This window comes from Eublepharis macularius, chromosome 3, assembly GCF_028583425.1.
Source record: "Eublepharis macularius isolate TG4126 chromosome 3, MPM_Emac_v1.0, whole genome shotgun sequence".
In the NCBI taxonomy this organism is placed as follows: domain Eukaryota; kingdom Metazoa; phylum Chordata; class Lepidosauria; order Squamata; family Eublepharidae; genus Eublepharis; species Eublepharis macularius.
Genome location: NC_072792.1, coordinates 168,429,401 through 168,442,915, shown reverse-complemented (window position 1 = coordinate 168,442,915; position 13,515 = coordinate 168,429,401). Strand labels below are relative to the sequence as shown.

At 44.2% G+C, this 13,515-nt stretch overlaps 1 protein-coding gene across 1 annotated transcript in view; it reads right to left on the bottom strand.

Annotated features, from left to right (window-relative positions):
• Nucleotides 1-4,290: 4,290 nt before the first annotated feature.
• SLC36A4 (solute carrier family 36 member 4) overlaps nt 4,291-13,515 on the bottom strand; it is a 64,632-nt gene continuing 55,407 nt past the window's right edge. The window contains exon 11 of the mRNA XM_054973803.1: nt 4,291-8,020. Coding sequence (XP_054829778.1) covers nt 7,716-8,020 — 305 coding nt within the window. The 3' untranslated portion in view covers nt 4,291-7,715. The remainder of the gene's footprint in view (nt 8,021-13,515) is intronic.

The window sequence follows — 13,515 nt, the reverse complement described above, 5'->3', positions numbered from 1 at the left end:
AATGCCCACCCCCCTTCACCTGGCTGGGATCAGGCATGGAGCAGAAGGAAATGCCTGCCCCCCTTCACCCAGCCAGGATCAGGAGCAGAGCATGAGGCAATGCCCATCCCCCACCCAGCCTGGATCAGGTACAGAGCAAGAGGAAATGCCCTCCCCCAACTTCACCTGGCAAGGATCAGGAGTGGAGCAGGTGGCAATGCCTGCCCCCCTTCACCTGGCCAGGAACAGGCGAGGAGAAGGTGACAATGCCCACCCCCTTCACCCATCCGGGATCAGGAGCAGAGCATGACGCAATGCCTGTAACCTTCACCCAGCCTGGATCAGGTGCGGTGCAGGAGGCAATGCCCCCCCCCCACTTCACCCAGCCAGAATCAGGCGCAGAGTAGGAGGCAATGCCCATCCCTTCTTTACCAAGCTGGGGTCAGGAGCGGAGTGGGTGGCACTGCCCATGCCCACTTCACCCCGCCGGGATCAGGCCTCTAGCAGGTGGCAATGCCTGCCCCCCCTTCAACCAGCTAGGATCAAGTGTGGAGCAGGAGGTAATGCCCGCCCCCCCCCATTCACCCAGCCGGGATCAGATGCAGAGAAGGTGGCCATGCCCACCCACCCACCCCCCATCTTCATCTGGCTGGGATCAGTGATGGAGGAGGAGGGAATGCCCACGTGACTGCCCTCCCCTTTCTAGAGCCCATTGTATTTTTCCCCACAACGAGCTTTGTTGCTAGTTTAATATATTTGCCTTTCAGAAAGTTTACCCTACTAGCAGTATATGTGGTCCTTCATCCCCCAGTTTATCCTCACAACTCTGTGAGTTATGGTAGGCCAAGAGAGACAGTGACTGCCCTAAGGCCACCCTTGGAGCAAACTTCCATGACAGAGCAGGGATTTGCACCAGGGACTTCCAGGTCCGAGGCCAATACTCTAACCACAACATCATACTAGGTCTGCGTTTGCCCTACAACGGAAATACCGATTACTTTATGCTAATTAATGCTGAGTATTTTAATTAGTGCTGTTGCTCAACTTAAGTTGCCTTCACCAGAGAGAGAAGCTGATTACATATAGCCCTCACTACTCTTTCTATCTCCGCAGGCCATTTCATGTTGCTGATACTGTTTTTGACACATTAACAGATGGATGCTAACTCATGATCCCAAAATGAGCTTTTGTTCATTTTAGAATGGTACCACAGGCAGGTGTTTGACAGTCGCGGTGGGAAAATCTATACATGCGAATGCTTCAGGTTATGCTGTTTTTACAGAGGAGGGAAACAATGCTAGGATTTTGTTCACTGGTTCGTCATGACAGACACTCACGGAAGAGCCAACACCCAGAAGCACAGTATGGCAGTGAAATTCTGGCACTAATTGGCAAAACTTGGAAGCATTCAAGCATGCGTATTATGGCAGTCCCCATAGGACAGCATACTCCAGCAGGCAATCCATGTTGAGGCTGCATACACGCAGCTCTTTTGATTTACTACCACACACAATTTGCGTTCTTTGGATGATTATCTCTCTTCCTTACTCTCTCTCAGGTTGGTTCACTCGTTGACAGCTCAGGCAAGAGGTGTTATTGGTGATAGCACCATTGCTTTGGAAAACTTTTTAGTTTGGGGAGAAATATGAAATATAATACTTAACACAACCAACTGCGTATTGTTGAAGTTGCAATGCTGGGGAACAATAGTATAATTTCCCACAGTCCTTTTTCCTCAGTTGCAACTGGGGAGGGGCAATTTCAGTCAGGGGAATGATACGGGAGCAAAGAGTTCATCACCACTGCTTTCCCCAGCAGCAGCCCCAATCCACACCAGTTGTAGTATGAGCGTACTGTAGACAACAGGGATCCCCAACCCCCGGGCTGCAGACCGGTACTGGTCCATGGCCTGTTAGCAACCGGGCCGCACAGGAGGTGAGTGGCGGGCGAGCGCAGAGCCGGCTCCAGGGAGCAGGCGAGGTAGGGAGCGTCTAGTGGCAGGGAAACAAGCTCAGGGCTCCCACTGATTCTGCATTGTGGTGAGTTGTATAATTATTTCATTATATATTATAATGTAATAATAGAAATAAAGTGTACAATTGTATCATCCCGAAACCATTCCCCCCCCCCCCCCGGTCCGTGGAAAATTGTCTTTCATGAAACCGGTCCCTGGTGCCAAAAAGGTTGGGAACTGCTGGTACACAACATGTCATCGGTACATGACTGCAAAACAAATTAAAATTAAAGCTTGCCCCTGGCAAGTCAACAGTTTAAGCTCTTAACAATGTAAATATTTACTCCTCAAAAAGGGAGACAGAAAACCGAGATTTACTAGGTCAAGTTTCCACTTCATTCTGTTCTAATACATAAAGCAAGATAAAAAGGGGAATGAATTAAACTAACAGGTTCAGGATTTATCCACGAATTCTTTTGCTTATAGCCATTGTTATTCTGTAATGAAGCTTTTGAAGCCCATTCACCGTCAGATGCATGGAAAAGAAAAATGAACTCCTGGAAAGGTTATTGTTTTATTTCTAGCCCTGGACACATGGCAGCATTTAATTCCTGTGGTGCCCAACAACAGACTTCAAATTATTTCCCCTGCTTTTGGAAGGTTAATCCTTCTAAGAAGAGGATGTTGTATTTAGACAGAGGATGTTGTATTTAGACAGAGATCCGGTTAAGGAAAACCCAGAACAGTATCTTTCTCCTCCCCCACAGATCTGGAAAGCTTAGAAAACCACAGGAGAAGTGAGGCCTTCTAGAAAGTGTCCAATAAGCTTTTCTCTCCACAGTCGCTGCTTTGTACCAACGTCCAATGTGCCCTGGAAGACTTCAGAGAACTTCAGTCAGGATTAACAAAACAAAGAAAACCCACAGCCTGAGGCAAACATATGGAGAAGCTTTCTCCAGAATGCTTTCCTCTTAGCAGTCAGGCCCCTCTTCACTTCAGTCCCATCATTCGCAAGTCTCTGGGAAATGTCCTGGTTTTACAGCTTGGCTCTCCATTACAGCTGCAAGACCAGGATGCCTACATTTCCCATCAAAACTTGAGGGAAGCTGACAAGTGTCCAACCTGTGTCAGGTGTCACTTGTAGCTTGGCTCTTAGGTGCACTGCAGCACAACGCTCCAAGGATTTCTTCACTCAGACATGGAGGATTCTCAGAGTAGACAATATTCATCTGTTTGCCATGCTCATTCCATTTTAAAACAACAACACTGGTTTCTGGTTTTGGCCTCAAAAGAGAGCGAGATCATTGGCCTGAAGAAAAACAAAAGGCAGAAGAATTGGGGCTTCTAGAAAACTTTAGAAAAGGTGGCATAAAGAAGCCTAAATTAAAGATCCACAGAGTTTCCCATCAAGAACCTTGGATCTCCGCAGAAAAGCCACTTCAAGTCAGAAGGAAGGATAACATTGCTTTACCTGTTTTATGTCTTCGACAGCATGAGACTGGTCACTAACAGTGAAATCCTAAGCAGACTTACTCTAGTCTAAGTCCATTGAAAACAATGGGCTTAGACTGCAGTAACTCTGCTAGGATTTCCCTGTAAAGGCCATAGATAGTTATTTTATCCACCACCAGCCCAGCAAATAGTTAATGCTTCTTGCCTTCCTGACAGACTCTTCATCCTACTTGGCTCCTCCCAATTTCTAAAAGGTGCCAGGAAAGGTGTTGGTGGGCACCATGTAGGACTGCCAGACTCCAGGTGGTAGCTGGAGATCTCCTGGAAAAACAACTATTCTCCAGGCAACAGAAATCAGTTGCCCTAGAGAAAATGCCTGCTCTGAAGGGTGAACTCTATGGCATTATACTCCATTGATGCTCCTCCCCTCCCCAAACCCCACCCTTTCCAGGCCCTGCCCCCAAATCTCCAGGAATTTCCCAACCTGGACATGGCAACCCCTAGCACCATGTGCCCACTGGCACCATGTTGGGGATCCCTGGCATAGTGGTCAGAGTGCCAGACTAGCACCTGAAAGATCCAGATGCAAATCCCTGTTCTGCCATATGCCTTTCTTGATGACCTTTGGTCAATCATCTCTCAGTCTAATCTACCTCTCAAGATTGTTGTGAGGCTAAAAAAGGAAAATTTGTTCACTTACTGTTGATTTACATTCACGGTTGTATAGCGGCAGCCTTCCCATGGGATAGCAAACATATAGACCAGCCTTTGAACATGGCTGCAATTAGCAATGGAAGGTGAAAACAGCGGCCCAAATGTTAGTTGGTTCTCTCACCTGTCTAATAAGCTACACATTAAAGACTGAAGAGTACGAGACACAGGTCAGAGAGGTTATATTGCAAAGTTTTATTGAGACAGAGAACACATAGGCTACCAAAAGAGATGGAAGAAATCTGTTGGCGTCATATCAAGTTTCTGTGTCCAAGGAACACTGAAAAAATGGCCCCAGTAAAAACACAGTGACCCCACAATATTAAAAATACCCACAATATAACCCATTTAAATATAAAATACATACTGCATAATTCCTTTGTTTTCTATTGTTTAGGAATGTAAGAATATCCACTGGAATAGTTTCTATTATGGACTGCTGTTTGCTTCCTCTGTAAATATGTATCAGCATTTGAACGTTTGCAGCCATTCATTTATTCAAACAGCCCCCATAAGCCCTACCCTGTCTTAAAAGCTAACCACACCACTGTATTTGTTTTTCCTTTAAGATTATGCTACATTTCAGCATCTTTGGCAAGGATTCTCTGGAACTTTATTTTGAACATGCCAATTGCTCACATTTGAGTCGACATGCGAGTCCATAAATGCCTTCTCCCAGAGAATCTCTCTTCACATTTTCTTGGATTTATGGAGACCAAGAAAAACGTGCACTGGAGAGCTATTTACAGCCTGCTTAGGGTAGAGTAGTGCCATTGACATCCAAAGACCTTATACATGTGCAAGTCTGCCGTAAACCAGCCGCTCGGAAGTTCTATGGGTCTGCTGTGATAGCAAAACACTGCAGAGCACATTGTTTTGTGCATAATGCTCTACATGCAACACTCACATAGTGAGGACTTAAACATTATTCTGTTTTGGCGTTAAGAAGCCTCCATCTGTTAGCAATTTTTAGAACGTTAGTAGCTACTTCATACTCAGCTGCGATGCATAAAAGAAATCTGAATTGCTGGATGCATGATGAGATGGCCAGATGAAAAGCATTCCAGTCCGGCAGTACTGTGGAACGTCTCCCCACTCCTGCCAAGATCTTCAGAGGGGAATCCTAAGGAACGAAATCCAAGCCTGAATTTTACATGTGCTCCCACTTCAGATGAAGGTTCTGGGAGTTCAGCATCACAGAAAGCCTTGATGTTTCCAAAGGCACTTATGGTCTTAACAGCAAGACTTCGGAGACAATGGCCTCAGTTCCATTGTGCCAGACTGACTGAGTTCATGCAGGCCAACACCAGCTGCTGGCCAAGCGTTCCTGCTCAAATCCTTTGGTACGCATTCTACACAAGAGGCCCCCAAAATGTAATTCACAGGACAGAGAACAAATGACCTGAGTGGATTTCATGCCTCCAAAAAAGACACCCAGGGAAGTGCCAAAATAAAGGAGCGGGGAGAAACGGAAGCTGCCATTGCATGGCACCAGAACACATTCAGAATATATTTATATGCAAGATGTTCAAGCGCTGAGCAAAGAGGTATGCAAAAGTAGTAGATCTGAGGGTTTGAAATGTAGTTCTGTTGTAATCACATAGAAGGGAGAGGTGCAGTTTTAGGAATGAGAAAGACACCTGGGTGAGGAACATGGGTTGCCCTTTCCCAGTTTGGGGCTTTGCTACTTGCACCCCTTTCTCCCCAACCACACCTCTCCCAGCCACCCAGTTTTGGAGTACAGTAAAGAGGGGGGGGAGTGATGTTGGTGGACAGACTTGGATATTCCATTGGATCTTTCCCACTTTCTACAGGATTGAAACGAGGGTTGCCAGCCCCCAGGTGGTGGCTGGAGATCTCCCGGAATTACAACTGATCTCCAGGTGACAGAGATCAGTTCCCCTGGAGAAAATGGCTGCTTTGGAAGGTGGACTCTATGGCATTATACTATTCTGAGGCCCCTCCCCTCCACAAACCACGCCTTCTCCAGGCTCCATCCCCAAATCTCCAGAAATTTCTCAAACTGGATCTGGCAACCCTAATTGAAACAGATCTGAGTACACACACCCCTGTCATCGTCACACCCAGTGTGTCCCTCAATTAAAATAAAATCCACAAAAACAAAATCTGTGCATTTTCATTCAGAAAGTATAAATACTTCTTTTGTAAATATTTTATCATGCCTAATGGTCAAGCAAAGGGGAGAGAGAGAGAAAAGCATTAAAAAAGTAATGCTTTGTTTTAATTGTTTAGTCATATATATACAGAATGAATAGGCTTGTGCCCATGTTATTTCTGCACATGCCTGTTCCATTAAAAGTGCACACTGAACATGACTTTCATCTGCACGCAACTGTTAAAAACTGGAGCCACAAAACACAGCCACCAAGCTGGAGCTCCTGTCCACAGGGCGGGAAGCGTAGGTGTAGGAGCCCAATCTATACTGCATTCGCAACACAGACCTGATTCATTTTAAAATGGACCTTGTAAAGGAGAGCTTCTTGGTGGCTTGCCCCCCAGAACAGTGAAAACACATAATGCGTGATATAATATGCATAAATATGGGCTAAGCGTGGCCTTGAATATGTGTGAAGCAAACTAATTTTGGCCGGGTTTAAAGTTTTAGCTTTTCTGATTATATCCAAGGCTTCTGTACTTCACTAAAATCTGTTTGCCTCATTTCATCCTCCCCCTTTCCCTGCCTCCGCAAAGCAATTTGCATATTTATTTAAGGCAGAATACTGTAGAAACACCTCATCTGTACAGTACTATATGATGTTACAGTACAAATATAGTGTTACTCTGTTAGGAATAAATAGAAAAATACGGCATACTGCAAATTTGTACAGCAGCAATTAAGTAAGGTAGGGAAAATAATTAATTCAAACAAAGCTTGTATCGCCATTCACGATCTTACTTGTGCCCTGCTTTTAAAAAAAAAAAACAGGTAGATATTGTGCATGCCTCACTGCAAAGGGCTTTTTCCCCCTTGGCATGTAAACACGTTACAAGGACAAAACCAAGAAACCCTCCTTCTCAGTCATTATAGAGGAATGCGCAACATCTCCATTCTGATAGCTGACCCTGTGGGGACAGAGGGAGCCGGCTAACTCCAAGACTTGTCCCACTGGTAAACACAGCACAGTGTGAGCCACTTCTGTATTCAAGAAATGAAGTGGGATTTGCATAACAGCACAGCTGCCTTCTTACAGAAATCCATTGGACATGCACCTGAGAGGTTCTTGGTAGACATATGGTTCATTGGTAGATATATCCTTACGACACATGAATAGAACAGCAGGTGAAAACAACCCCTCATGGCTCGCGTTAGCCAAATCTGCGACACTGGAATGGGGGCAGCATTTTACCTTTCCAATGTGCTTTCAAGTCCCCTAAGGAAATAAATATACCTAAATGCTTTCTCTCTGCTAGATGCAACATTAGGGGTGCTTGAACTGGAAGGCAGGAACAGATCGAAACTTTGTACACTGGGCAGAGATATTTTACGTTTTCAGACATTCATTCAGAGTCCCAGCTTCACATTGTGGGATCCAACGTTATCTTTGGTTCCTCAGCAAATCTGCGATAATGAACTCGGGAGATTCTCCATCTTCCAATGTTAATCTAAATGTGTGGCCAAGTGGGAAGCGTTCAAAGCACCCGACGCCTCTGTGGCATTAACAGAAGCCAAGGAAGTGGTATGAATGATTTCGACAACGGTCACGTATGTGCCGGTGACAAAGCCGATCACTCCAATGGAAGCTATGAAGATGTCTTTCAGTAGCATCCCAAGGTTCTCCTTGTTCTTGTAGAAAATGAGGATCTCGACCAATGGTGGCAAGATTAGAGCCAGAGTGCTGCTGCTCACCGCTCCTATGAACGAGATCACCAAGTCTAGGTGAGGGATCAAAATCGCTACGGCACCTGAAAGAGAGAATGTTTATTTTACTCGATTTTTTAAAAATACCCATGAAGTTAAGTGAACAAAACGGAATGGTTTCAGGTGGGTGCCATATTGGTTTGAAGAAGAGCAAGATTTGGGTCCAGTAGCACTTTAGAGACCAATGAGATTTTTCAAGGTATACGCTTTCGAGAATCAAGCTCCCTTCCTCAGATACAAATAGGACTCTAAAAAGCTTATAGCATAGGGCAGTGTTTCCCAAGCCGGGTTCCAATGTGTGACTGAAGGTACTAACTTGCCTCAGAAGCAGGGTGGGATGGAGGGAGAAGCAGGAACTTTGCTAAAGAAGATTTACTTCTAAGAGGTGATTTTCTTCTATGCAAATGGGGACTATACTGTAGCTGAAGGTGGAGAATAAACCGAGTAATCTTTAAAAAGGCTGTAGCATACATCTGGAGCCATCCTGAGAGCCAGCAACCCTACGCCTGACATCTGTGTGAAAAAACCTGGGTTATAAGGCTCGCCCTTTTTAGCAGCACCAAGAAAACAAGAAATCAACCAACACACAGGAAGACTGTCGTAGGAGAACAGCCACAGTCCATCCTTAACTAGATTTGCAAGGCCTAATGTAATTCGTAAAAGTCTCCGTGGCAGTTGTTATTGTGCATTTGATACCATACAAGGCTAAAATCTGTTAAGAAGTCATCTATGGGAAGAGGTGTGCCACTATCCTACAGGTCAACGATAAGACCGATGCAGGCTGGGCTGGTTCAAGGTTTTCAGTCATCCCAAGCAAAGTTTGATTCCTATCCCCCACTCCCACTCAGTTCCTTAAGGAACCAGAGGAAATGACTGCTTGTGAAATGGAAAAGAGAGAACATGATCCTGTTTTAAAGTGTACCACACAGTCTGCTTTTGTTCACACTAATTAATTCCTAGCAACTAGCATCCCTTATTACCCTTGCTTTTTAAATTCTGCCCTTCCCTGCCCTGTTCGATTACTCTTGCCGCTTGTTTTCTTCTCCTTCCTGCCCTTCCTTATTCATCATTTAGTGTAGGGAGGGGGCCTGTTCTATTTTCTGCTTTAGGCTGTAAATACCATGAATTCACTGTACAATACCCCAGTAAAAACATACAATACAAACACTCTGCCTCGTGGTGGAGAGTAGTAAGCTGCAGTACTGCAGTCCAAGCTCTGCTCGCAACCTGAGTTCGATCCTGGCAGAAGCCGGGTTCAGGTAGCCGGCTCAAGGTTGACTCAGGCTTCCATCCTTCTGAGGTCAGTAAAATGAGTACCCAGTTTCCTGGGGGTAAAGTGGAGATGACTGGGGAAGGCAATGGCAAACCACCCCCGAAACAAAATTTCTGCCAAGAAAACATCATGATGCGACGTCCCCCCATGGATCAGTAATGACTCGGTGCTTGCACCTTTACCGTTACCCCTGTAAAAACATACACTACAAACACAGTGAATAACTGGTTTTTTATTGTACCCATACGGAGCAATTCTTACATTACAACATTCGACGAGTGTACAGTTGAACACATGGTTTAAACCCTACATGCATCCAGGTACTGGTTTTATTTTTAACTAAATGTGTGGGGACTCTTTTCTTACAAGCAAATGCACAAGCATTCATTGTAATGTGTGTACAGGGCAAAGGTCAAGAAGATGGAGGGAGGCAAATGAAATAAAGCTGGCTTTTGTGCTCAAGTGGGGGGAAAGAAAGAAGAGGATGACAGCTAGAGTGGCTGAAACATCTTTTATATTTTAGTCCTAGATAAAAGAATCGTGTCATTTTTTAAAACCAAGCAAAACATGGCAGGATACAGGAGGTCAAAGCTGTTCTATCCCCCCCCCCCCGCCCAAGACCCGTCCTTCTCCCACTGTTTACAACCGTTTTATTTTACATTAAGTCAAGGGTCAACCAAAGGAAGATTTCCTAAAATTGCAGCATTTATTCTTCTCAGTACACAGAATCCAGCAGCAAGAGCTAGAAAGCTGTTTCTCAAGCACTATAATGGATTAAGACTTAAGAGAAAAAGAAGGCTTTTTCCTCTCTACAAACCATTAAAATGCTAGACCAACATAAATAAGCAAAAAGAAAAGTATCTTCCTATCCAGAAGGTTCAAGGTGGGTGAGATGCTTCAGTAAAGAAAAGTTGGGTGCCTCAAATGCTATGAAATGTCACTTATAGCGGTCTAAACCTCAACTGGGTTTGGGATTTAGCACAGCAAAAAAGGTGGGAAACTAACAGTGAAATCCTAAGCCGAGTTACTCCATTCTAAACCCATCGATTTCGATTGGCTTAGACTGGAGTAACTCGGCTTAGAATTCCATTGTAAGGGGGGGGTGGCGATCCTGGGGTGGTGAAGTGAAGGGTTTAAAAGGGACCCCCAAGGACTTCACAACGGCAACTTACTAATGTTCACAAAAACATTTGAATGTAGTCTCTTCAAAAAACAGCAATTCTTACTAAAGCCCATGGAATACACATTTGGAGACCTAAGAACTAGGCTGTATAGGTATCGCTCAGGAGTAAGGCTGAAGAATTGGTTAGATTCAGTGGAGTCTAGGAATTCCCAAAAGCTCCGTCTCAAAACAAGACTGTCGCATAAGAGGGATCAAGGGAAGGCAGCCTTAAATTCCAAAGACATAACCTGGCTTGAAGATCAGTCTCACCAGCTTTCCTCTCTTCATGGGCCATTTCCACACAGCTGGTCATTCCGCCCACTTTTCCCACTTTTAAGTGTGTGTTTTGCTGAGTCACTCCGAAAACTCATCCTCCACACACACTCCCCACAAGCGCTTACCTTGTGGCTGAGAGGTTGCAGGATAGTCTCCAAAGAGTCCTTAACGAAAGGAGTTTTAGAGAGGAGGTCAGGCACTTTTTGTCATCATAGCCTGAAATTGACCACCTCTCTTTCCATTTTTTTTACTTAGCCCATGTGAGTTTGCATCCAGCTTGTTTTGCAAGGAGGCTTCCAGGGCTGAATGGGAAGGGGAAGTGCTTTGGGGGGAGGAACTGGGCGGAGATAGGGAGGATTCTTCAGAGCACTTTAATCGTTCAGATGCCAAAGAACACTAAAGAACCACACCGCCAACACACTTCAAAAGAAAACACCAGTGAAAGTGCAGTCCCAGAAAAGACACCAAAAACGGTAAAAGAACGGCATGCAAACATTTTGCAAATGCAGATGTGAGGAAGCCTGGGGAAAAGTCACCAGAGTTCAGAAGGTGTACTGTGCCTATAAGGACGTGTGGAAACGGCCATGGTCAGCAGCCCAACCATCATTCTTTGCAGTGTAATATCTTTGCTGAGTATCATGAGTTTGAGATTCTTCTTTAAGCAGGTTTTGTCAAAGCGTCTGTCCATGTACTCTAAGCACCTTAGAAATGTCACTAATAATGAAGCATCAGAGAACACTCCCCTGTCACCAGTAACATATCCATTGACTCAAATATAAAATATAACCAGTTACTTAAGCATGGATGTGGAGGAAATATTTTAACCTATCCCTTCAACGAAAAAAAAACCCTACCTGAATCTTATAGTGGCTAACAGTTACGTTCCAATCTGATTCTAAACACAGCAAGAAATAATGAAGCAGTAGCAAAATAAAACCAGCACTTGAACAGCAGAAATATTCAGGAATTTATGTTGCACCCCTCTGTTAAAAACCAATTTTCAAGGTGGTTTACCATATTTGTTAATGGCAAAACACTTAGAGCAGATGGCTTTCTATTTTTTAAAAAAAGATCCTGTATCAGCAAATGATTGACGGCCGCAAGATGAAGTTCACCTGACTCCAAGGAAGAGGAAAGAAGGCCCCATGTACGGTTGTTCCATAGTTGGGGTGCCACTCAGAACAGCAAGATTTGAGTCTGGTAGTCCGAAGACCAACGAGATTTCTAGGGTATAAGCTTTCAAGTATCAGGCTCCCTTTTTCAGAAATCTTGTTCTACTGCCGGTCAACATGGCTACCCACCGGAAACTACAGGAAAAGCCCTCTTTCCAGTCTAATTGCTGGAACACATGGAGATGAGCTTCTGAAACTGACCTCAATCTTAAATTATGCTAGACGTTAAGTGGACCTGAAGATTCAAGCTGTTAAACTGCCACAGATTTGCTTGTTATTGCCATTTATTCAGGTGTAATTTAATTATGGATGTACCCATAAGCATTCTACAAAGCTGATCTAAAAAGTGTGGGGAACGGGAGTTATAAGATTGCCTCTGCCACTTGCCAGTTGTAGGTAGGCAATACTTTATGGGTGGAGGGGCACATTTTTCTCATACCTAGATTCCCTTCCTACACTTCCAAAAATGGTACAGTCCAGCACTCAGGGATATAACAGGGGTTTCTCTTCATTTGTTTTGGCTCTGAGGGTTTACATACACATTGTGGCAAGATATCATTTTGTAAATTTGCCTTTATTCATTCTCATACCATGAGCAGGTTGGTTTCTCTTTGTTTTCATTCCCCCACCTTTACAATGGAATCAAAGGATTAAAAAGTTCCAGTGGCCCGACAAAAGATTTTTTATTTATTAAAACATTTACATCTCACCTTTCCACATGGTTCAAGGCGGTAGGCAAGAGACTTTGTAAGAAGAAATATAAAGGCTGCCTGCCATTCGCTTTGCCACCTAGAATTATTAGCAGCAGTTTCCATTTAGTCTCACTTCTGGTTTGTTTGCATGACCACAGATCTAGTTTTTAATTTATTCCTTCCATTTCTACCCCCAACTGAGCCTCATAGCATCTCACAATAAACATTTCTTACCGTGCCCAACACAATTTGTTAGAAATAAATCCAATACATCCCAGATAAAAATCATACAGTATTGTGGCAGTGTATAGAACATAACTGCTGATTCAATTAAAATCAATCCTGGTAGAACAACTGACACCCTCTAGGGGGAAAAAAACTTAGCCATCATACAGATGTTGACTTGGCTAGCCTAGTTTAACCTCTGGAATAATGTTAACTCTTCCATTTTACAGCTCACATCCTCTGGAATCAGGAGCTTTTGGCTTTTGTTAAAATGATCCATCAAGGGAACCCATAAAGGAAAAACTGATAATTTTGCCCCTTTGCCCCTGTTATTTGCCTCAATAAGTCCATCTTACTGAATGACATTCCATGGTTGCCAGCACAAAAACAGATGAACATCTGCTTGGATTTTTAAGATGACTCTTGAGTGGTCCCTATCAGACACTCAACAATAAAATCCTAGCACATTCCAAAGCAGTACAGGTGGGGAACTGTTCCTGCTATGAAGTCTTCAAAGTAACTTTATACAATCTGTGATGCTCCAACATGAATGCAGTTCCTTTGGCTTCTCTGCACAGTCCCTTGCTTGCATACATGTCACTAAGAGCCAAGCTACAAGTGACTTTTTTCACCTGGAGAACACTTGATCATTTTCGCAAATTTTCCTGGGAACTGAAGTCCAAATGCCCTTCCCCTCTCTGTTCGAATCGCTGCCAGCTGCAGCAGCAGCGTTTGCAAA